Source organism: Dendrobates tinctorius, unplaced genomic scaffold (genome assembly GCF_039654945.1).
Source record: "Dendrobates tinctorius isolate UK_male_01 unplaced genomic scaffold, ASM3965494v1 ptg000254l, whole genome shotgun sequence".
NCBI classification, from domain to species: domain Eukaryota; kingdom Metazoa; phylum Chordata; class Amphibia; order Anura; family Dendrobatidae; genus Dendrobates; species Dendrobates tinctorius.
This window is the reverse complement of record NW_027361921.1, coordinates 158,579-180,986: the sequence shown is the minus strand read 5'-3', so window position 1 is coordinate 180,986 and position 22,408 is coordinate 158,579. Positions and strand designations below refer to the sequence as shown.

Below are 22,408 nucleotides of genomic sequence, written 5' to 3'. Positions count from 1 at the left end.
GCTACACACTGAGCAAGCACATCTGCCCGCTGTACACTGCACAAGCGCTGCTCCAAGTGCCAAACTACGCAAGCATGGGATTACAGTGACGTCGGCACAACCAGGGAAATCAATCCAATGGAGTGGGCGGAAACGCCGTGACTGAACAGTAAATAAAGCACACCCCTATGACTAAACGAGAAGGTACTATGTAAGTATATAAAGTGATTTTTGGACATCATTACAGTGCCATTTTTAATGAAAAAATGTGTAAGTGATGCACAATGCATCACTAACCACACACTAGGGACAGTTTAGATGCTTGAAATGACATGACAGGTTCCCTTTAAATTGTGTATACAAAGCCAAAACCCCGGTTCTCAAGTACTGCCACTCATCTCCTTTTGAAGTGAATAGGAGCTGAGCTACAAGACCTGGAAGTTGGACTGTTGTCAATGTGATATTGATGACCTCAGGATATGCCAGAAGTATCACAGTCCAGGACAACCCCTTTTTAATTAAAATGTATACTTTACTTGAAGTTGGTAGATAATTGCCTTTGGGTATCTTTGCATTTTAGGTGACCCTGTTCCCCAAAATGTCACACTTACATCTACCATATCTCTGCTACATAGTTTCAGCCTTTCTGAATAAATCTTTAATTTCAGTGTTTTTTTTTTTCAACAGGGATTACTAGTTGCAACTATTTTCTGTTTCTTTAATGGAGAGGTAAGTTTGTTTTAGTAGTAGTGCTTCTCTTGTCTGCAATGTGTGAATCACTTATCGGTTTGATGGCTAATGTAATGTGAAGTGGATCTGACAAAATATATATTATTAATTGTCTCATATATGGAAATGCCAAAACTGTGTTACATCTTTTATAACTGCTGATTTTTAATACTAATTTGTTATAATTTTTCAGTAATAATGTCATTATCTCTAGGTGCAAGCTGTCCTGAAAAGGCACTGGAATCAGTACAGAATTCAGTTTGGGAATAGCTTTGCGCACTCCGATGGTCTCCGATCGGCTTCATACACCATATCGTCAATTAGTGAAGCCCAGGGTACCACATATTCCCATGACTATAGCAATGAGAATTCAAATGGAAAAAACTATCATGACATGGAAAATATTTCTTATAAACCAGAAAAGCCTTATATGTGAAGTGTGCGTGTGTCTGCTGAAGTATTACTGTTTATGACTGCTGCATTTATTACTGTTTATGGCTGCTGTCTAAATGCAATATCTAAACATATTAAGAGTGTTTCAATATATATTTATATCTACTTTTTATGCAAAGTATATTTGCTATTAACTGCATAAAAGTTTGTTTGCACTTGTGTTACACTTATAAAAGAAGTTTGTGAATGACGACTTCTTATGTTGATTTTTCCTTAGACATAAGATATTTTTGTTTACGTGCCAATGCAGAGGTATATTTCCCTTTTTTGTTACACTGACATACACATCATTATTATGTATTTTGACGCATAAATATTTCAGCTAAAGTCTTTAGTTCACATTTTGATTTCTTGTTGTTATTTTAACTATGAAAGCTCTTATAAAAGGGAAAAGCATGTAATTTGTTGAAATGAAAAACCACTACATTAAAGCCATATAATAAAATTGTTCACTTGCTCTTTAATGGTGCTTTTTTTCTTAGACTAAGGTATCATTCAAACTTCAGTTTTTCTCATGTAAGTTTTATTTATGTTTTTCACGTACCTTTCATAGTCAGTGGAGCTGTTCACTTGTTCGTATTTTTTTTGGGATCAAATATTCCAGACAAAATCATAGAGACAAGTCCAATTTTGAGCCGAGTCTAGAATTAAATAAACTAGCCAACGCAATTATATGGGTCCATGATGAAATCAGACAGCATTCGGATGCCATCTGTGTGCTGTTTGTTTTTCACGGATTGTTTGAGGAGAGGCTTGAGAAACCTTAGGGTTATTGTTTAATCTAAAAAAACTAATGAAAGTCTTCCTCAGTGGATACTACCTTCTCTTCTTCTCCCATTACACAGAAGGGAAACCCATCAAACTGTGGAGTTGGTGAGACTTTTTTAGGGCCAACCCGTTTCTTACCCGAGCAGTCAAAGTCTCTGCTTCCCCCCACAAGTCCCAAAACAGCACAAAGTTCTAGTCTATGATAATTAAGTGCAATAAATCCTGGACCTCATGGGACTCAGTACCTCGGGCTGTCTCAATGACCACTCTGGCCACTGGATAGTCTTTAGCATCCCCATAAATGCAGCTGATGCCCACCTTCTTCCCAGGGATCATATGGAGAGGCAGTGTGGCCCTCACGAGGGTCACCAATCTCCCTGGGACCTATAGGGGAAGGGGACATGGTTCAGTTGTTCTGTTAAGAAACGGATTTACCCTAAAGAAGTATTACCACTCCCAGATTCTGAAGGGTTTCCCTTCTGTGTCCTTGTGGGGGATGAGGAGGTGGTGTAGCCTAAAGCCGACATTCCTGTGGCTATGGGTGACCGACAAAAATATCGGGTCCGTCCAACATAGGGACCTAACTATAAGGGAACATCAATGTAACCATCAATAATGGCATAGCGCAGGACCCGGGGGCTGACACCAGGTTTTCTTATTTTATGCTGAGTAGGAACTTATTGCCCAGGGTCATGAAAGTGACGGAGAAAACAGTGGAACAGTTATTGGTACCAGGACCCTATAGACAAGGGCATTGGACATGGCCCATTCACATGTCTTGGGTGACCATCTGGGGTGGACAAAACTTAAGAACGGATCATGCAGAGGCCCTGATGTCACAGGGAAATCGTAAAGTATTGCAGGTCCTGTCTCACGTGCCAGATAACTGACCCCACCTCCTATTTTCGAAGTTCCCTTGTACCATTACTCATCATAGTAGTGCTTTTTGAGAAATTTGCCATGGACTTCATCGGTCCCCTGGTTAAATATACTTGTGGGCATCAATATATATAGGTCATCCTGGACTATGCTACGCGATACCCTGAAGCTGTTCCTCTGAGAAACTCCTCTGTGAAAAGTATAGTACGCGAGTTGGTCCACGTTTTTTTCAGGATGGGATTACCGAGGGAGATCCTGACCAACCATGGAACACCCTTTATGAGTAAGGTGATGAGGGAGCTGTGTAAGGCCCTGCAAATTTCACAACTGAAGACATCAGTATACCATCCCCAGACAGACGGCCTTATGTAAAGATTCATTAAAACATTGAAGACTATGCTCAAGAAGGCCATAGAAAAGGACAATAGTGACTGGGACTGTCCCCTACCGTATCTGCTGTTCTCTATCTAGGAGGTGCCATAGGCATCTACTGGGTTATGTTCATCCGAAATTCTGTATAGACAACATCTACGGGGTCTCCTTGATATAGCGAAGGAATCCTGGGAAGACAAAGTCACTCTCCTCTGGAGACTCATCAAGCACGTTGCTCAGATGCGGGAGAGGATTGTGAAGGTGATGCCTTTCTCCTCCAGGCACAAGAAGCTCAACCTAGGGTCTACAAGCAGTGAGCCAGAATGAGGCAGTTCAACATCGAGGACTGAGTACTCATACCAATTCCCACCATGGAGAGTAAGTTCTCAGCCATGGTGGCTTGGCTTAGGAGGTGGTGGAAAGGCTTGGTGAAGTGAATTACAAGAATCATCAACCAGGAAGGCATAAGCTATACCAGGTCTACCATGTCAATCTAATCAAGCTGTAGACAAGACAGAGAGCCCGTTGAAACTCCATGTTTGCTGGTCAATCCAGAAGATGAGGTTGAAGGATTCACAGTAGCTGTGATGCTGTCAAATCAGTGTTAGGAATTGCCGCAGCAGAACAGGGACCTGTTCTCAGAATTGCCAGGGCGTACAAGGGCCATAGAACACAAGGTTCTGATGGAACCCCATGTGCAGGTGAACTTGAAGCCCTGTCGAATTCCCGAAGCCCGACGAGTGCTGTTCTCCAAAAAAGTAAGTCGTATGGTGAAACTTGGAGTCATTGAGAGTGGATGGTCTGGCCTGATTGTCCTGGTTCCAAAACCTGATGGAAAGTAGAAATTCCGTAATGAATATAGAAAGCTAAATGAGATCTCCAAGTTTGACGCATATCCAATGTCGCGTGTTGATGAGCTGATCAAGAGACTTGGGGCCGGTAAGGTACATAACCACCTTGGATTTAACGAAGGGATATTGGCAAATCCCCATGTCACAGGAAGCCAAGGAGAAGACAGATTTTCCTATTCCAGACAGATGCTTCCAATACATCCGGATGCAGTTTGGACTGCAAGGATCCCTGGCCACCTTCCAGACGGCCATGGAATGGATCCTTGCACCCCATAGAGATTACGCCGTGGCCTACCAGTAAAATAATTCTAATCTTCACCCTGGATTGAGGAAGTCATCTGAAAAAGGTCCAGGTGGTGTTTGATGCTCTTAGGAAGGCAGGGTTTTCGATAAATCAAAAAAAGTGCCATGGGGAAAGAAGAAGCCAAATACCTGGTATATGTCGTAGGAAGAGACGATATGAAACCCCAAATCAGTGAAATGGACATATTCCAAAACTCTCAAAGAAGCAAGATAGAGCATTTCTAGGAATCGCGGGATGATACAGAAAATTCATCCCAAGCTTTGCCATGATGGCTGCACCCCTGACTGATCTCCTTGAGGGCCATCTGGACTGCAGAGGCAGAGACTGCTTTTCAAGAACAGAAAGTGTCTCTGTGTTAGGCTAGGTTCACATTTATGTTCAGGAGGGCTGTGGATGGCTGCCTACTTCCTCCTTTCTTCCTCCCTGAAGCTCTGCCTACTTCTGTATGCATCCTGCTTACCTATCTTTAACATTGGGCACGCAGGGACATGCGTTGTATGGCGACCGCAGGAAAACACAAAATTTTGCATTTCCGTGCGGTCGCCACACACGTCAAATCGAAGCATGCGGACACATCCGCATACAACACATGTCTCTGCGTACCCAATGTTAAAGATAGCTGCGCAGGATGCATACAGAAGTAGGCAGAGCATAGGCGGAGCTTCAGGAAGGAAGAAAGGAGGAAGTAGGCAGCCACCTGCACCCCTCCTGAACGCAAATGTGAAACCAGCCTAAGCAACCGGTCCTAGTTGCCCGCAACTTCAAGAGGACATTTGTACTCCAGACAGACGTCTCAGATGTCTGTGTAGGAGCAGTCCTTTCTCAGGAGAACACGGGAAGGAACACCTCGTTCTTTACTTGAGTAGGAAGCTATCCACATGTGAAAAAATTATTCCATCGTAGAAAAGGAATGCTTGTCTATAAACTGGGCAGTGGACACATTACAGTACTATCTGTTAGAGCAAAAATTTAAATTCGTATCAGACCAGGGAGAAAACTGGGAAACATGCTAGGGTCACCCACTGTTTCCCAGTTTTAGGCTTCCATGTGGAACATAGTAGGGAAGCTACATGGTAATCCCAATGCCCTCTCAAAAATCCCATGTCTAGTAGTAGAAGATACCAAACCCCACTGCTTTAGACAGAGGAGAGATGTATGTAAGGCAGCTAACTGACACAGTTTATGGGAGGTATGTATCACAGAGATCGTTGTCATCTGTGATGTTATCCGGGAGTATTGCTCTAATGCACAAAGCACTAAGAGGATTGTTTTGTGCATTTGGGACAGGTTTTATGGGAAGCCTGAGAGATGGGCAGGTCTGGCTACCCACATGCCACATTTCTGGGAGTGTTTAACATGGTAAGATGGAGTCCTTTATTTGACAAATGGTCTGTTTGTGGAGGAAGAAGGTCTCCTGTGGGTTATAGCCAGACTGAGCTTGTATATTGGAGTCTGTGTGACCAGGTCTGGCTCTCAAGAGACTTTGTCAAAAGAACTGTTCACTTTTTTATTGCCTGCGCTGAAGGCTGATTATTTTTTCCTTTGCTTATGAAAGCAGCAATAAACCAGCATGGACAGTTAAATGGGAACTCTTCCTGTTTTGTCTCCTGTCACACCCTAGTACCATTCCCACAATTTATATCTGTTTTAAAGAAGAGCCTATAGAGGAGTAACAGGGGAAACAGTGGCCCCCTGTGGCCGGTGATTAGCACTGCGGCAACTAGCGTTCTTAATGTCCATGCAGTGCACTGCCATGTACATTGTTATTGAAATAGAACAGCAGCTATAAATAGAATGTTAGTGTCATGCTAACGGTTAATGTGGATGACGGTCAGCGGCATATTCCCCATCACCTCACATTTGGATCACAACTGCATTGCTTATGTGAACGCTACCTAAGGGCTAATGCCTACCAGAGCGAGTGAATCCTTACACACTATATACCGGGTTCCTGTGTGTAATGTCACTGGTGACACTCTATTACCTGTACATTGACACTATATACAGAGCTCCTGTGTATAATGTCACTGGTGATCACTGTATTACCTGTACACAAGATACAGGGCTCCTGTGTATAAAGTCACTGGTGGTCACTGTATTACCTGTACACCGACAGTATATATAGAGATCCTGTATATAATGTCACTGGTAATTACTGCATTATCGGTACACTATATACAGAGCTCCTGTGTATAATGGCACTGATGGTAATATTAGTATTGTGTTTTTTATTAATGATCAGTATTGTAGTATTCATTCACTATGTAGTCTGGTCATGGTGTGGTGGTATTTGTTCCTTGTATGTTATATTATTCGGTCACTATATGGTGGTAATATATGATCTGGTCATGGAGTGGTGGTATTTGTTCCTTGTATGTGGTATTATTTGATCACTATTAGGTGGTAATATGTGGTCTGGTCATGGTGTGGTGGTATTTCTCCCTTGTATGTGGTATTCAGTCACTTTGTGGTCATAATATGTTGTGTGGTCATGGTTTAGTGGTGTTTCACCCTTGTATGTCTTCAGTCACTATGTGGTGGTAATAAGTGGTCCAGTCATGGTGTGGTGGTATTTCTCCCTTGTATGTGGTATTCAGTCACTTTGTGGTCATAATATGTTGTGTGGTCATGGTTTAGTGGTGTTTCACCCTTGTATGTCTTCAGTCACTATGTGGTGGTAATAAGTGGTCCAGTCATGGTGTGGTGGTATTTCTCTCTTGTATGTGCTATTATTCGATCACTATATGGTGGTAATATGTGGTCCGGTCATGGTGCAGTGGTATTTCTCTCTTGTATATGGTATTATTCGGTCACTATATGGTGGTAATATGTTGTCTGGTGATGGTGTGGCGGTATAATTTTCCCTTGTATGTAGTATTATTCGGACACTATTTGGTGGTAATATATGGTCTAGTCATGATGTGGTGGTATTTCGCACACATTTGGCTGCTGAGGCCAGAGATTAGATACAGCAAACAGTTGAGGTGACAGGTGCTCGTCCTTTCCAATTTGAGCAGGTTCCTTTAGTACTAATTTTAAAAATTTAAAATTTGTAGAACATTTTTTAATATCATTCACCATAGTAAGAAGTGACTGACAGTGACTGGAACAATGTGCACTGGACAGGAGGCAATGAGAATGTACATGAGATGTCTCCAAACTTTCTGATCTTGAGAGCTACATTCAGCTATGAAAGAGGGCTGTGAGCTACATTCAGCTCCTGCCCCACTTACACACATGGTCAAAATTGTTGGTACCCTTCGTTTAGTGACAGAAAAACCCACAATGGTCATAGAAATAACTTGAATCTGACAAAAATAATAATAAATCAAAAATCTATGAAAATGAACAAATGAAAGTCAGACATTGCTTTTCAACCATGCTTCCACAGAATTAAAAAAAAAACAAAAAAAACTTATGAAATAGGCCTGCACAGAAATGATGGTACCCCTAAAAATAATGTGACAAAATGGACATTTTAAATCAAGGTGTGTCCACTAATTAGCATCACAGGTGTCTACAATATTGGAATCAGTGAGTGGGCCTATATAGAGGGCTACAGATACTCACTGTGCTGTTTGGTGACATGGTGTGTATCACACTCAACATGGACAAGAGGAAGCAAAGGAAAGAGTTGTCTCAAGAGATTAGAAAGAAAATTCTAGACAAACATGTTAAAGGTAAAAGTTATAAGACCATCTCCAAGCAGCTTGATGTTCCTGTGACTACAGTTGCACATATTATTCAGAAACTTAAGCTCCATTGGACTGTAGCCAATCTCCCTGGATGTGGCCGCAGGAGGAAAGTTGATGACAAATCAAAGAGACGGATAATACGAATTGGTAACAAAAGAGCCCAGAAAAACTTCTAAACAGATTAAAGGTAATCTGTCACCCTTTTTTTTGACTATCAGCTGCCGGTGACAGATTGCCTTTAAAGGTGAACTTCAAGCTCAAGAAACATCAGTATCAGATCGCACCATCTGTCGTTGTATGAGCCAAAGTGGACTTCATGGGAGACGACCAAGGAGGACACCATTTTTGAAAAAAAATCATAAAAAGGCCAGACTGTAATTTGCCAAACTACATGTTGACAAGCCACAAATCTTTTGGGAGAATGTCCTATGGACAGATGAGACAAATGGAACTTTTTGACTTTTTGGCAATGCACATCAGCTCTATGTTCACAGACGGAAAAATGAAGCATATCAAGAAAACAACACTGTCTTTACTGTGAAACATGGAAGGAGGCTCTATTATGTTTTGGGGCTGCTTTGCTGCATCTGGCACAGGGTGTCTAGAATCTGTTCAGGGTACAATGAAATCTCAAGACTATCACGGGATTCTAGAGAGAAATGTGCTGCCCAGTGTCAGAAAGCTTGGTCTCAGTCGCAGTTCATGGGTCTTGCAACAGGATAATGACCCGAAACACACAGCTAAAAATAAAAACACCCAAGAATGGCTAAGAGGAAAACATTGGACTATTCTGAAGTGGCCTTCTATGAGCCCTGACCTAAATCCTATTGAGCATCTTTGGAAAACACTAAAACATGCCGTCTGGAAAAGGTAACCTTCAAACACAAGAAAACTGGAGCAGTTTGCTCTTGAGGAGTGGGCCAAAATACCTGTCGAGAGGTGCAGAAGAGTCATTGACAGTTATTGGAATCATTTGATTGCAGTGATTGTCTCAAAAATGTCATGATGACCCGTCCTGCGTGGCGTGACCCGCAGGCCGGTAACTGAGACAAGACGCGGCACGTGATACTGTCCTGTGTGACACGGCTCGCAGGCTGGTAACTAAAACAACAAGACACGGGGAAAGTGGAAACAGTTACAACGGTGGGCCCCTCTATAGTGAAAGGGGACATGGAGACCTCCTGCACTCCCCTGAGTCAGTGTCCCTTACGCTCCTAACGTTCCCTATGCCGGTTCCGCACCGGGCGCCGATCAGGAACCTGCCACCCTAGCACACCCTACACCTATCCCTTGCTAGGGAGCTGGGTGGCGCAGGCACTGGCCCCACTGCTGTACTAATACACACTAAGGAAAAACACAAACAGGGAAACACACTTAGCTTTACTCTGTTGCTCTTGCTCCTGGCAACAGAGTCCACCACCAGAATGCAGCTCTCCTCCTGAATAGCTGCCACCAAGCTCTGTCAGGGCTACAAGGAAATCCCCTCTGACTCCTTCCACACCAGGGCTAAGACAGTGCTGCAAGGAATGCTCTCCAGCTCCTTCCTCCACCAAGGATGGTTGAAATGAACACTATCACCAACACTGATTGCAACACCTGTGACTCTTTTATAGCAGAGCCAGAGCAATCACACCTGCATAATTATGTGCACTTAGCTAAAGAAACCAGAGTGCAATGATGCTCACCACCACCGGGGGCAAACTTAGAACAAAAGAAACTACAGTTCAATAATCCTAATGGCCACCGGGGGCAAAAAACAAACTTAAGCACAGCTTAAGAAAAAAAAAGGTTACCTGCGCTTTTTCTCAGTCCTGATCCAACATGGATCATGACAGTACCCTCCCCTTAATGAGGGGCCTCTGGACCCTCAAGACCGCTCCTCATCAGGGAACCACCTACAGCGGGGACGCCCAGACCCAGAGTTCATCCCAGCAACTACCTGCACGTCAGGTTGATGACAAACGAGCCCGCTGGTATTGGCAACGTATGTTCTGGAGGCACCACACATCTCCGAAGCGCTGACCTGGGGAACGGGTAGTGTATGTGTTTGTTTGGTATGAGCTGGTAACACTCCACAACACACTTCCACTGGATGTTTTTTGGTGGCCACCCATACATGCTCGTTCACACACAGGACCTGAACGGTTATTGCCACTCATTCGTTTGTCACCATTTGATTAACTCTTTCTGGGATCGACAACAGAGGCGTCCCCCTGTGTCACCACACTCACACCCCCGCACTTCACCAAGGGGTACACCACCCTCCAACCCCTTCTACCACGAGGTCTGCGCCTCCCAGGGTTGGCCAATGGCGAAGGTTGAGACTTGCCCCTACTCTCCTGCAGCACATCTGCTGCTCTCACCGGAGAGGAAGGGGTCCGTTGAGGAGAGACGGCAGAGACAGTAGTCCCTAGGCAGCAGCCCTCACACGACTGCCCCCAGCTGACCACTTCCCTCGCCCACCAATCTATTACCGGGTTGTGTCTTTTCAGCCAAGGGAGGCCTAAAACAATAGGTACTGGCATTCCCTCCAAGACGTAGCATGACAAGGACTCCTCATGATGTCCTATACGTAGATGGATATTCTCTACGACTTGGGTCAAGCACCCCTGGCTCAGTGGAACAGAGTTTATGGCCTGGACGCTTATAGGTTGGGCTAGCGTCCTACACCTCAGACCATGAGTCTGGACAAAGCGAACATCCACCAGACTGACTCCTGCTCCGCTGTCCATAAGCACTGGTATCACCTCCAGTACCCCGCCAGCCAACACCTCTGCTGACATGGTACCTTGGGAGGGTAAAATGGAGGAAATGTATACTCCCTGGTCGCCTCCCTCCAAGCGACCAGGGGAATGCGGCTTCTCAGATGGCACAGATAATTTGGCGTGCAATGGGCAAGCCTTCAGGAAATGACCAGTCTGCCCACAGTACAAACATGCCGACACCACTCCCCGAACCGTAGGCAGCTCTGAACATAAACTTGCTCCACCTACTTGCATGGGTTGGTCTGGAGACTTGGCATGAACTGGGCAGGCTCTCATTAAAATGGCCAGGCCTTCCACAGGAAATGCATACCCCCCACCACGACGAGCCGCAGACACCCCCTTTTTTGTATCAACAACACCGGGCTGTCTGAGTTCCTCCGTCCGCACTAGTGGGTTCTCCCTAGCGAGGACATCAGGGGGCACTTTTTGTATATGTCTTTCCCTAAGGCGTCTATCCACCTTGAAGGCAAGGGACATGGCAGCCTCCAGCGTCCTGGGGGCGGCATGCTGCACCAGAGTATCCTGCAACTTTGGAGACAAACCCTGCACAAATTGACTCCTAAGTGCAGGATCATTCCACTGAGTGTTAGTGGCCCACCTCCTAAACTCTGAGCAGTACTCCTCAGCAACCTGGGCTCCATGTTTACACCTACCGAGTCGGGATTCCGCCAGGGCGACACCATCAGGATCCCCTAGACACAAGCGCCAAAGCTGCAAAAAACTCGTCCACGGACAACAATGACGGAGAATCGTCCGGCAGAGAGAAGGCCCAGGATTGGGGATCCCCTTTAAGAAGGGACATAATAATTCCCACCCGTTGCTCTTCACTCCCTGATGAACGAGGGCGCAACCTGAAATATAATTTGCAGGCTTGTTGAAACACCAAGAATTGATCTCTCCCTCCAGAAAATCTGTCAGGGAGGGATATCTTGGGTTCTGGCTGAGCCTGTTCTTGAACCAAGCCCCCAGAGCCCACCAACAGCTGCAGCTGCCGCACCAAGCCCCCTAATCTCATTAGTAAGGATCTGCAGAATTTGGGCAAAGGGCTGAACTGGGTCCATGGCTCAACAGAGAAAAAAAAAAAAAAGTTTGGTTGGTGATAATGTCACTATGACCCGTCCTATGTGACGCGACCCGCAGGCCGGTAACTGAGACAACAAGACGCGGCACGTGATACTGTCCTGTGTGACACGGCCCGCAGGCCGGTAACTAAAACAACAAGACACGGGGAAAGGGGAAACAGTTACAACGGTGGGCCCTGCAATAGGGAAAGGGGACGTGGAGACCTCCTGCACTCCCCTGAGTCAGTGTCCCTAACACTCCTAAAGTTCCCTATGCCGGTTCCGCACTGGGCGCCGATCAGGAACCTGTCGCCCTAGCACATCCTACACCTATCCCTTGCTAGGGAGCTGGGTGGCGCAGGCACTGGCCCCACCGCTGTACTAATACACACTAAGGAAAAACAAACAGGGAAACACACTTAGCTTTACTCTGTTGCTCTTGCTCCTGGCAACAGAGTCCACCACCAGAATGCAGCTCTCCTCCTGAATAGCTGCCACTAAGCTCTGTCAGGGCTACAAGGAAATCTCCTCTGACTCCTTCCACACCAGGGCTAAGACAGTGCTGCAAGGAATGCTCTCCAGCTCCTTCCTCCACCAAGGATGGTTGAAGTGAACACTATCACCAACACTGATTGCAACACCTGTGACTCTTTTATAGCAGAGCCAGAGCAATCACACCTGCATTATAATCATGTGCACTTAACTAAAGAAACCAGAGTGCAATGACGCTCACCACCACCGGGGGGCAAACTTAGAACAAAAGACACCACAGTGCAATAATCCTAATGGCCACCGGGGGCAAAAACCAAACTTAAGCACAGCTTAAGAAAAAAAAGGTTACCTGTGCTTTTTCTCAGTCCTGATCCAACATGGATCATGACAAAAAGCTTGTGCAACAAAATATTAAGTTAAGGGTACCATCATTTCTGTCCAGGCCTATTTCATGAGTTTTATTTTTTTTTAATTCTGTGGAAGCATGGTTGAAACGCAATGTCTGACATTCATTTGTTCATTTTCATAGATTTTTTATTTATTATTACTTTTGTCAGATTCAAGTAATTTCTGAGACCAATGTGGGTTTTTCTGTCATTAAACGAGGGGTACCAACAATTTTGACCATGTGTGTACAATACTGACACCAGGAGCTCCCTATTACCGGTAGAATGACACCCAAAGCTTTTCCACTGAAATCATACCAAGGCAGTATACCAAGCATACTATCTTATGGCTCCTTCACAGGTCAGTGTCTCCGGTACGTGTGGTGACAGTTTTGACACGTAGCACAGATACTTACACACGTAGATCCATTCAAATGAATGGGTCTGCGCACATGTCAGTGTGTTTCCATTGACCGTGTGTCTGTGAGCAAAACACGCTGACATGTCCATTTTTTTATCAGCAGCATGGGCCGCAAAATGTCCCGCACACGTGCACACTGATGACATCCATGTGTCATCAGTGTGACACATACCGGCGTCTGGGAAAAAAGCTTGGCAGTTTGCGCTGTTCCAAGGCACTGGGTGCTGAAGACAGCTCGGATTATTGTTGCTTGGTCTCACTGAGATCAGTGTGACTAGGCGACAATGATGGGAGTTGTATTTAGCACCCGCTGTGTATATCGTGTGTAAAATAAATAGTTAAAAAAACAAAATGGCATGGGCTCCTGCGTAATATCCATAACCAACAAACCAACAGAGGGAAAGCCCATGGCAGGGGGCCAATGTTAATCTGGGAAAGGGGGCAATATCCCCTTTGCCAGGGGCAGTGACTGACGGTAACTATGACGTTAGCGCTCACCTCTGAAGCTGCATCCCAAGCTCAGCTCAGTGTGTCCTGGATTCATGGCTGAGCGGACGCATCATGCCACTACTAAAACATGTAATCCAGATATAGCATAGCTGGAGTTCTTTGTGGGGGAGAAAATGGATTGTTGACAGGTGAGGAATATGGTGTTTTATTGTTTTAATTTTTACAGTAATAAATGGGAAAAAGAGGGTGGGGTGTGTTAATTTCAAATAAAGGAGTATGTGTCTCTTTCTTTCAAATAAAGGACTTTATTCTTGCGGTGTAGTTTTTACAATATGACTATGGAGTTAGTAATGGGGGAGTCTTATAGATGTCTACCCGTTACTAACCCCCGGTCTTGATGTCGGTGGCCATAAAACAGCGGACATCAACCCCAAACATATTACCTCATTTTCCACCGCACCAGGGAAAGTAGGAAGAGCGGAGGCTAAGTGACAGATATGGCACATCTTACAGATGTGCCATTTCATGGTCGGTTGACGTTAACCTGGTGGGGGGGCAATATCCCTGGCTACTTCTCAAGCTATTCATATCAGGGCACAGCTGTCTGTTTAGCCTTTGCTGGATATAATTTGTAAGGGGACTCTACGTCTTTTTATTTTTTCTTGGTTTCCCTGTAAACTAACCACTAAAGCCAAAGCAAAAAGCTGTGAGATATTATTAATAGCCTGGGAACCTTTTGGATATTGTACCCTTTCCCAGATTATTAACATCATCCTCCTGCTGTAGTCTGTCCTTCTGCTGGTTATGAAACTTACCTGGGAGACCACGCCATAATTTTTTAAAATTTATTTTACACACAATGTACAAAGGGGTGCTGTGTACAACTCCTATAATTGTCGCCTAGTCGCACTGATCTCGGAGACAAGGCAACAATGACTGGAGCTGTCTACAGCACCCGGCACCTGGGAACAGCACGAACTACCGCTTTTTCCCAGACACCAATACATTTCACACTGATGCGGCACATGGATTCCATATGTATGTAACACACGGACACGGATAGCTCCGGTACTGGTTTTTCCATTACTGAAAATATCAGGACGTGCGAAAGAGCCATTAGGCTATGTGCACACGGTGCGTTTCTGCTGCTTATACGCAGCAGATTTGGCCCTGCTTATACGCAGCAGAACTGCATGTGATGTACAGCACCATTGTAGCCTATGTGAAACAAAATCCGCTGTGCACATGATGCTTTTTTTTCTGCGCAGATTTGGAAAAAGCAGAATGTCACGTCTTTCTTGCGCTTTGGGTGCAGTTTTCCACCTGCTCAATTCTAGAAATCCGCAGGTGAAAAATCGCAGGGGAAAACTGCAAAAAACATGTAGTGAAACCGCACAAAAAAAGCACTAAATACGTAGGAAATATGCAGGTCATTTGACCTGCAGATTTAGTGAAATCTGCGCAGAAAATTCCAAAGCAGAATACGCTGGTGCGTGTGCACATACCCTTACTCCCATTCAGTTCTGCTTTTCTGTGCAGGGCTACACAAAAAAGTCACCATCTAGAGATCTACTCTTAATAGCTGTTTGCTACACGGTGCTGATACACCAAGCTGGCAGACAGCCGCCAGCCACACATCACGGCCCGCGAGCCACATGTGGCTCTCAAGTTACAGGTTGGGGGAACCCTGCTGTACATGAAGGTACATGCAGGGCAAGAAGACTTTTACTTTTAGCTCTTGTTACTTGTATTTTGTAGTTGAAAAAAGTGTGTGTGTGTGTGTGTGTGTGTGTGTGTGAAATGGGCGTGGTTTAAAATGGGTGTGGCTTCTTAATAAAAACAGGGAACCAGTTGATAAAAATTTGAATCCCACCCCTGAAGTAAGAGCACAAAAGCCCATAACTAGCCTCTGATTGGCTGCAGGGCTCACATGGCATAACATTGTCACGCAACCCTCGGGGCTGGTATGGGAGGTTAATATAGGGTATTTTTATATTTACATACGAGTCGATGGGCACCTAGGGAACAGTGACCACAATATAATACAATTCCACTTGTCCTTCAGTAAGGTGCCCTGGAAGGGGGTTACAAAAACGCTGAATTTCAGGAAAGCAAAGTTTGATCAGCTTAGAGAGGACCTTCGCTGAATTGATTGGGACAATGTCCTCAAAAATAGGAGCACAGAAAATAAATGGGAAATATTTAAATCAGTTTTACACACCCACTGCAAGCTAGCCATACCGTACAGAAATAAAAGGGCTAGGAACAGGAGAACACCAATGTGGCTAAATAAGGATGTAAAAAGGGCAATAAATAACAAGAACAAGGCATTTAAGAAGCTAAAACAAGAAGGCAATGAAGAAGCATTAAAAAGCTATAGAGAAAAAAATAAAATGTGTAAAAAATACATTTAGCAAAAGTGGAAACTGGGAGACTTATTGCTAAGGAAAGTAAAACAAACCCCAAAATATTCTTTAATTATATAAACAGTAAAATGATTAAAATTGATAGTGTCGGCCCTTTAAAGAACAATGAGGGTGAAATCATAGAGAGCGATGTGGGAAAAGCAAATGTTTTACATGCTTTTTTCTCAACAGTGTTCACACAGGAAAAGGATTTGCCAGGGGATATGCAGAGTGATAATGTAAATTCCCCATTAAGTATTACCTGCTTAACCCAGGAAGAAGTGCAGAACCGCCTTAGTAAGATTAAAATTGACAAATCACCAGGCCCTGATGGCATTCACCCTCGGGTATTAAGGGAGTTAAGTAATGTGATAGACAGTCCGCTATTCCTTATATTTAAAGATTCTATAGAAACAGGGTCTGTTCCTTTTGATTGGCGGCAAGCAAATGTGATACCAATATTCAAAAAGGGGTGTAAAAGGGAACCTGGAAACTAAAGGCCGGTAAGCTTAACATCTGTTGTGGGTAAAATTTTTGAAGGGTTTCTCAGTGATACCATTATGGAATATCTCAATGTTAATAAATGTTTAACTCCATATCAACATGGATTTATGAAGGATCTCTCCTGTCAAACTAACCTGATCAGCTTCTATGAGGATGTAAGCTCTCAAATGGACCAAGGAGAATCATTGGATGTCATTTATCTCGACTTCTCTAAAGCATTTGAGACTGTCCCACATAAAAGATTGGTAAGTAAGATGAGAAAGCTTGGGCTAGGGGAAAATGTGTGTAGATGGGTAGGTAGGTGGCTTAGTGATAGAAAACAAAGAGTGGTTATTAATGGTGCATACTCAGATTGGGCCAGGGTTACTAGTGGGGTACCATAGGGTTCTGTATTGGGCCCCCTACTATTTAATATATTTATTAATGATCTAGTGGATGGCTTACACAGTAAAATATCAGTATTTGCAGATGATACAAAACTATGTAAGGTACAGTCATATGTTAAAGTTTGGGCACCCCTATTAATGTTAACCTTTTTTCTTTATAACAATTTTGGTTTTTGCAACAGCTATTTCAGTTTCATATATCTAATACTGATGGACTCAGTTATATTTCTGGATTCAAATGAGGTTTATTGTACTAACAGAAAATGTGCAATCTGCATTTTAACAAAATTTGACCGGTGCAAAAGTATTGGCACCTCAACATAAAAGTGACATTAATATTTTGTAGATCCTCCTTTTGCAAAAATAACAGCCTCTAGTTGCTTCCTGTAGCTATTAATGAGTTCCTGGATCCTGAATGAAGGTATTTGTGACCATTCCTGTTTACAAAACAATTCCAGTTCAGCTAAGTTTGATGGTCGCCGAGCATGGACAGCCCGCTTCAAATCATCTCACAGATGTTCAATGATATTCAGGTCAGGGGACTGGGATGGCCATTCCAGAACATTGTAATTGTTCCTCTGCATGAATGCCTGAGTAGATTTGGAGCAGTGTCATGCTGAAATATCCATTCCCTGCGTAACTTCAACTTCGTCACTGATTCTTGCACATTATTGTCAAGAATCTGCTGATACTGAGTTGAATCCATGCGACCCTCAACTTTAACAAGATTCCCAGTGCCGGCATTGGCCACACAGCCCAAAAGCATGATGGAACCTCCACCAAATTTTACTGTGGGTAGCAAGTGTTTTTCTTGGAATGCTGTGTTTTTTAGCCTCCATGCATAACGCCTTTTTGTATGACCAAACAACTCAATCTTTGTTTCATCAGTCCACAGGACCTTCTTCCAAAATGTAACTGGCTTGTCAAAATGTGCTTTTGCATACCTCAGGTGACTCTGTTTGTGGCGTGCTTGCAGAAATGGCTTCTTTCGCACCACTCTCCCATACAGCTTCTCCTTGTGCAAAGTGCGCTGTATTGTTGACCGATGCACAGTGACACCATCTGCAGCAAGATGATGCTGCAGGTCTTTGGAGGTGGTCTGTGGATTGTCCTTGACTCTTCTCACCATTCTTCTTCTCTGCCTTTCTGATATTTTTCTTGGCCTGCCACTTCTGGGCTTAACAAGAACTGTACCTGTGTTCTTCCGTTTCCTTACTATGTTCCTCACAGTGGAAACTGACAAGTTAAATCTCTGAGACAACTTTTTGTATCCTTCCCCTGAAAAGCTATGTTGAATAATCTTTGTTTTCAGATCATTTGAGAGTTGTTTTGAGGAGCCCATGATGCCACTCTTCATAGGAGAATCAAATAGGAGAACTACTTGCAAGTGGCCACCTTAAATACCTTTTCTCATGATTTGATACACCTGGCTATGAAGTTCAAAGCTCAATGGGGTTACAAAACCAATTTAGTGCTTCAGGAAGTCAGTAAAAAGTAGTTATGAGTGTTCAAATCAAGAAAATGATAAGGGTGCCCATACTTTTGCACCGGTCAAATTTTGTTTAAATGCAGATTGCACATTTTCTGTTAGTACAATAAACCTCATTTGAATCCAGAAATATAACTGAGTCCATCAGTTATTAGATATATGAAACTGAAATAGCTGTTGCAAAAACCAAAATTGTTATAAAGAAAAAAGGTTAACATTAATAGGGGTGCCCAAACTTTAACATATGACTGTAGTTAACACAAAGGAGGACAGTTTGCAACTACAGACAGATTTGAGTAAATTGGAGAATTGGGCTGAAAAATGGCAAATGAGGTTTAACACAGATAAGTGTAAGGTTATGCACATGGGAAGGGGAAACAGATGCTACAATTACTTACTAAATGGGAAACTGCTGGGGAAATCAGACATGGAAAAAGACTTAGGCATCTTAGTCAATAAGAAGCTAAATTGGAGTGCCCAGTGTCAGGCAGCTGCCTCCAAAGCAAATAGGGTCATGGGATGTATTAGAAGAGGTCTGAGCACACGAGATGAAAACATAATTCTCCCTCTGTACAAATCACTTGTCAGACCACACTTGGAGTATTGTGTGCAATTTTGGACGCCGGTGCTCAAGAAAGACATTACTGAACTTGAAAGGGTTCAAAGGCAGGCTACTAAAATAGAATAGAATAGAATCGTAGAGTTGGAAGGGACCTCCTGGGCCATCTGGTCCAACCCCCTGCTCAAAGCAGGATTCGCTAAATCATCCCAATCAGATGCCTGTCCAGCCTCTGTTTGAAGACTTCCATTGAAGGAGAACTCACCACTTCTCGTGGCAGCCTGTTCCACTCATTGATCACTCTAACTGTCAAAAAGTTTTTTCTAATATCTAATCTGTGTCTCCTCCCATTCAGTTTCATCCCATTGCTTCTAGTCTTTCCTTGTGCAAATGAGAATAAAATTGATCCTTCTACAATGTGACAGCCCTTTAGATACTTGTAGACAGCTATTAAGTCTCCTCTCAGTCTTCTCTTTTGCAAACTAAACAATCCCAAATCCTGCAACCTTTCCTCATAAAACAGGGTTTGCAGACCGGTCACCATTCTGGTCGCTCTTTTCTGAACTTGCTCCAGTTTGTTGATGTCTTTTTTAAAATGTGGTGCCCAAAACTGGACACAATATTCCAGATGAGGTCTGACCAAAGAGGAGTAGAGGGAAATAATGACTTCACGTGATCTAGACTGTATGCTTCTGTTAATACATCCTAGAATTGCATTTGCCTTTTTTGCTGCTGCATCACATTGTTGACTCATATTCAGTCTGTGATCTATTAGTATACCCAAGTCTTTTTCACATGTGCTGTCACTAAGCCCTATTCCTCCCATTCTGTATATGCTTTTTTCATTTTTATTGCCCAGATGTAGTACTTTGCATTTCTCCCTGTTAAAAACCATTCTGTTAGTTGCTGCCCACTTCTCCAGTTTATTTAAATCTTTTTGAATCCTCTCTCTCTCTTCTCTAGTATTAGCTATCCCTCCTAGCTTTGTGTCATCAGCAAATTTAATCAGTTTACCCTCAATTCCTTCATCTAAATCGTTGATAAAGATGTTGAACAATACAGGGCACAGGACAGAGCCCTGTGGTACCCCACTTGAGACATTCTTCCAACTGGATGTGCAGCCAAAATGATAAATGGAGTTGGTTCACTACAATACCCAGAAAGGTTATCAAAATTAGGTCTATTTACTCTAGAAAAGAGAAGACTTAGGCTACTTTCACACATCAGGTTTTCAGCGTCAGGCGCGATCCGGCGTCGTGCCGGAGCGCCGGATCCGGCAAATATTTCGTAAAACCGGATGTGACGAATCCGTTTTTCTGCCGGATCCGTCTTGATCTTGACAGACAAAACCGGATCCGTCTCATCCGGTTCATCCGGTTTTCTATCCGTTTTTCGACGGATTACGCCGGATCCGGTTTTTAAAATTGACCCTTGTGGCCTTCCGAACGGGATTGGCTACTGAAAAACTATATATAGCGTGTTCCTACAGCCCTTCTTTGACAGGTTGTAGAGGAGAAAGTGCAGGTTGGAGAGAAGAGCAAGTTACTGGCGAAGATGGATGTTGTGATTGGAAATATTTTGAAGAATTTGGCGGATTTTACAGCGGAGGCGAATCGTTTGAGTGTGATTTTTCTGGAGAAGGAGAGAGCGAGACAGCAGCGCATCAGGCATCGTAGACGACGTTTGTGGATCCACCCCATCACAGCCAAGAGAATGACGCGTGGGGTCTATTCTACACTCTGCATGGACCTTAGACGAAACCCGGATAAATTTTTTGGATATGTTCGGATGAAAATGGAGAATTTTGATTACTTGGTGGAGCGCATTGCACACCTCATAAGAAAAGCGGACACCTATTGCCGCTTCTCTGTTTCACCCGCAGAGCGTCTGATGGTGACTTTAAGGTAAGCCACATTTATTGGATATGCTCGCATCAGAGCACACTTTCACTGCAATCTTGTTGGTGGTAGTTTGTATCTCCAAGTGTTATAGCTGAGTTTTGGTATGTAATGCTGTGATTTTAAACTAATTGATTGTTTTTTAATTCCCCACAGATTTCTTGCAACTGGAGAATCCCTTTCGTCACTGCATTTCCAGTACAGACTCGGGATTTCCACCATATCTGGAATAGTGAAGTACACATGCTGTGCACTGTGGGACTCCTTAGCTGAAGAGTTTTTATCAGAGCCCACAACAGAGAGGTGGATTGAAATTTCAGAAAAGTTTCAACAGATATGTCAGTTTCCGAACTGCTTGGGCGCTGTGGACGGGAAACATATCCGCATTGTAAAGCCAGCCGGATCGGGATCGGAATATTTCAATTACAAGAAATATTTTTCCATTGTCCTCATGGCCATCGCTGATGCGGAATACAAATTTATTGCTGTTGATATTGGGGCCTATGGCCGCTCCAATGACTCTCAAGTTTTCAAACTGTCTGCCATGGGGCGTAAACTGTATGGAAACACCTTCCAGTTCCAACCCCCTAGACCGCTGCCGCAAACATCTGGTCAACCTATGCCATTTGTCTGTGTAGGGGATGAAGCCTTCCAGCTGTCAGAACACCTTTTGAAACCGTACTCTAGCAGAGGATTGACAAGAACAAAACGCATTTTTAATTACCGCCTCACAAGAGCAAGAAGAATGGTTGAACGTACCTTTGGTATTCTGACAGCCAAATGGCGGGTCCTATTGACTGTGATCAACCTCAAGACAGAAACTGTGGACGAGGTGATCAAAGTTTGCGTGGTACTCCACAATTATGTTATCTGTAAGGAACCCATTTCCATTGAGGACACCTCTGAAGAAACCACCTTGCAAGATTACCATGACATTACCACTAGAAGTTCTGTGACGGTTTCAGTAATGAGGGACAATTTTGCACTATACTTTATGTCACCTCAAGGCAGAGTACACTGGCAGGATGACAGAGTGTGAAAGATTTGTGCCCTTAACCAAACTTGTGTACCTTCTGTACCAACAGTATATACCTTTGCCAACCAAAGTTGGCTATCTTGTCATGGTCTTACTATATTTACCTTTAGGCCACAGGTGTGCACCTGGTTGTGTTTTATGCAAAGTATTTCACCTTGTAACAAAAGTTGTGTACATTGTTAGGAAATCACCAACAATAAACACAACTTTTTAGGTGAAATACTTTGCTTCAAACACAACCAGGAACACAACTGTGGCAAAAAGGTAAAATGTACCCACAGTTATATACCTGGTTTTGAATACCTTTTTACCTTTGAAATACCCTGTAGTTAACCTTTTTTTTAAACATAGTTCGCCGCAGAAAGAAATGACAGACAACCATTGTAAAACGATAATTTAACTTTTATTTAAAATATTTTTTTTTTGTAAAATGTTTTTAATGTGCAAAAAACTTTTTTAATAAAGGTTTTAAAAACAATAGGCATTTTTATTAAAAAACACATTACAAATCTGTGTAGTGTGGGGT

General features: G+C 43.5%; 1 protein-coding gene across 5 annotated transcripts in view; it reads left to right on the top strand.

Annotated features, from left to right (window-relative positions):
* CALCRL (calcitonin receptor like receptor) overlaps nucleotides 1-1,625 on the top strand; it is a 325,809-nt gene extending 324,184 nt beyond the window's left edge. For all 5 annotated transcript variants that reach the window (XM_073558079.1, XM_073558078.1, XM_073558081.1 and 2 more), the window contains exons 12-13: nucleotides 667-708; nucleotides 923-1,625. In XM_073558079.1, coding sequence (XP_073414180.1) covers nucleotides 667-708; nucleotides 923-1,144 — 264 coding nt within the window. In that variant the 3' untranslated portion in view covers nucleotides 1,145-1,625. The remainder of the gene's footprint in view (nucleotides 1-666; nucleotides 709-922) is intronic.
* The last annotated feature ends 20,783 nt before the right edge of the window (nucleotides 1,626-22,408 follow it).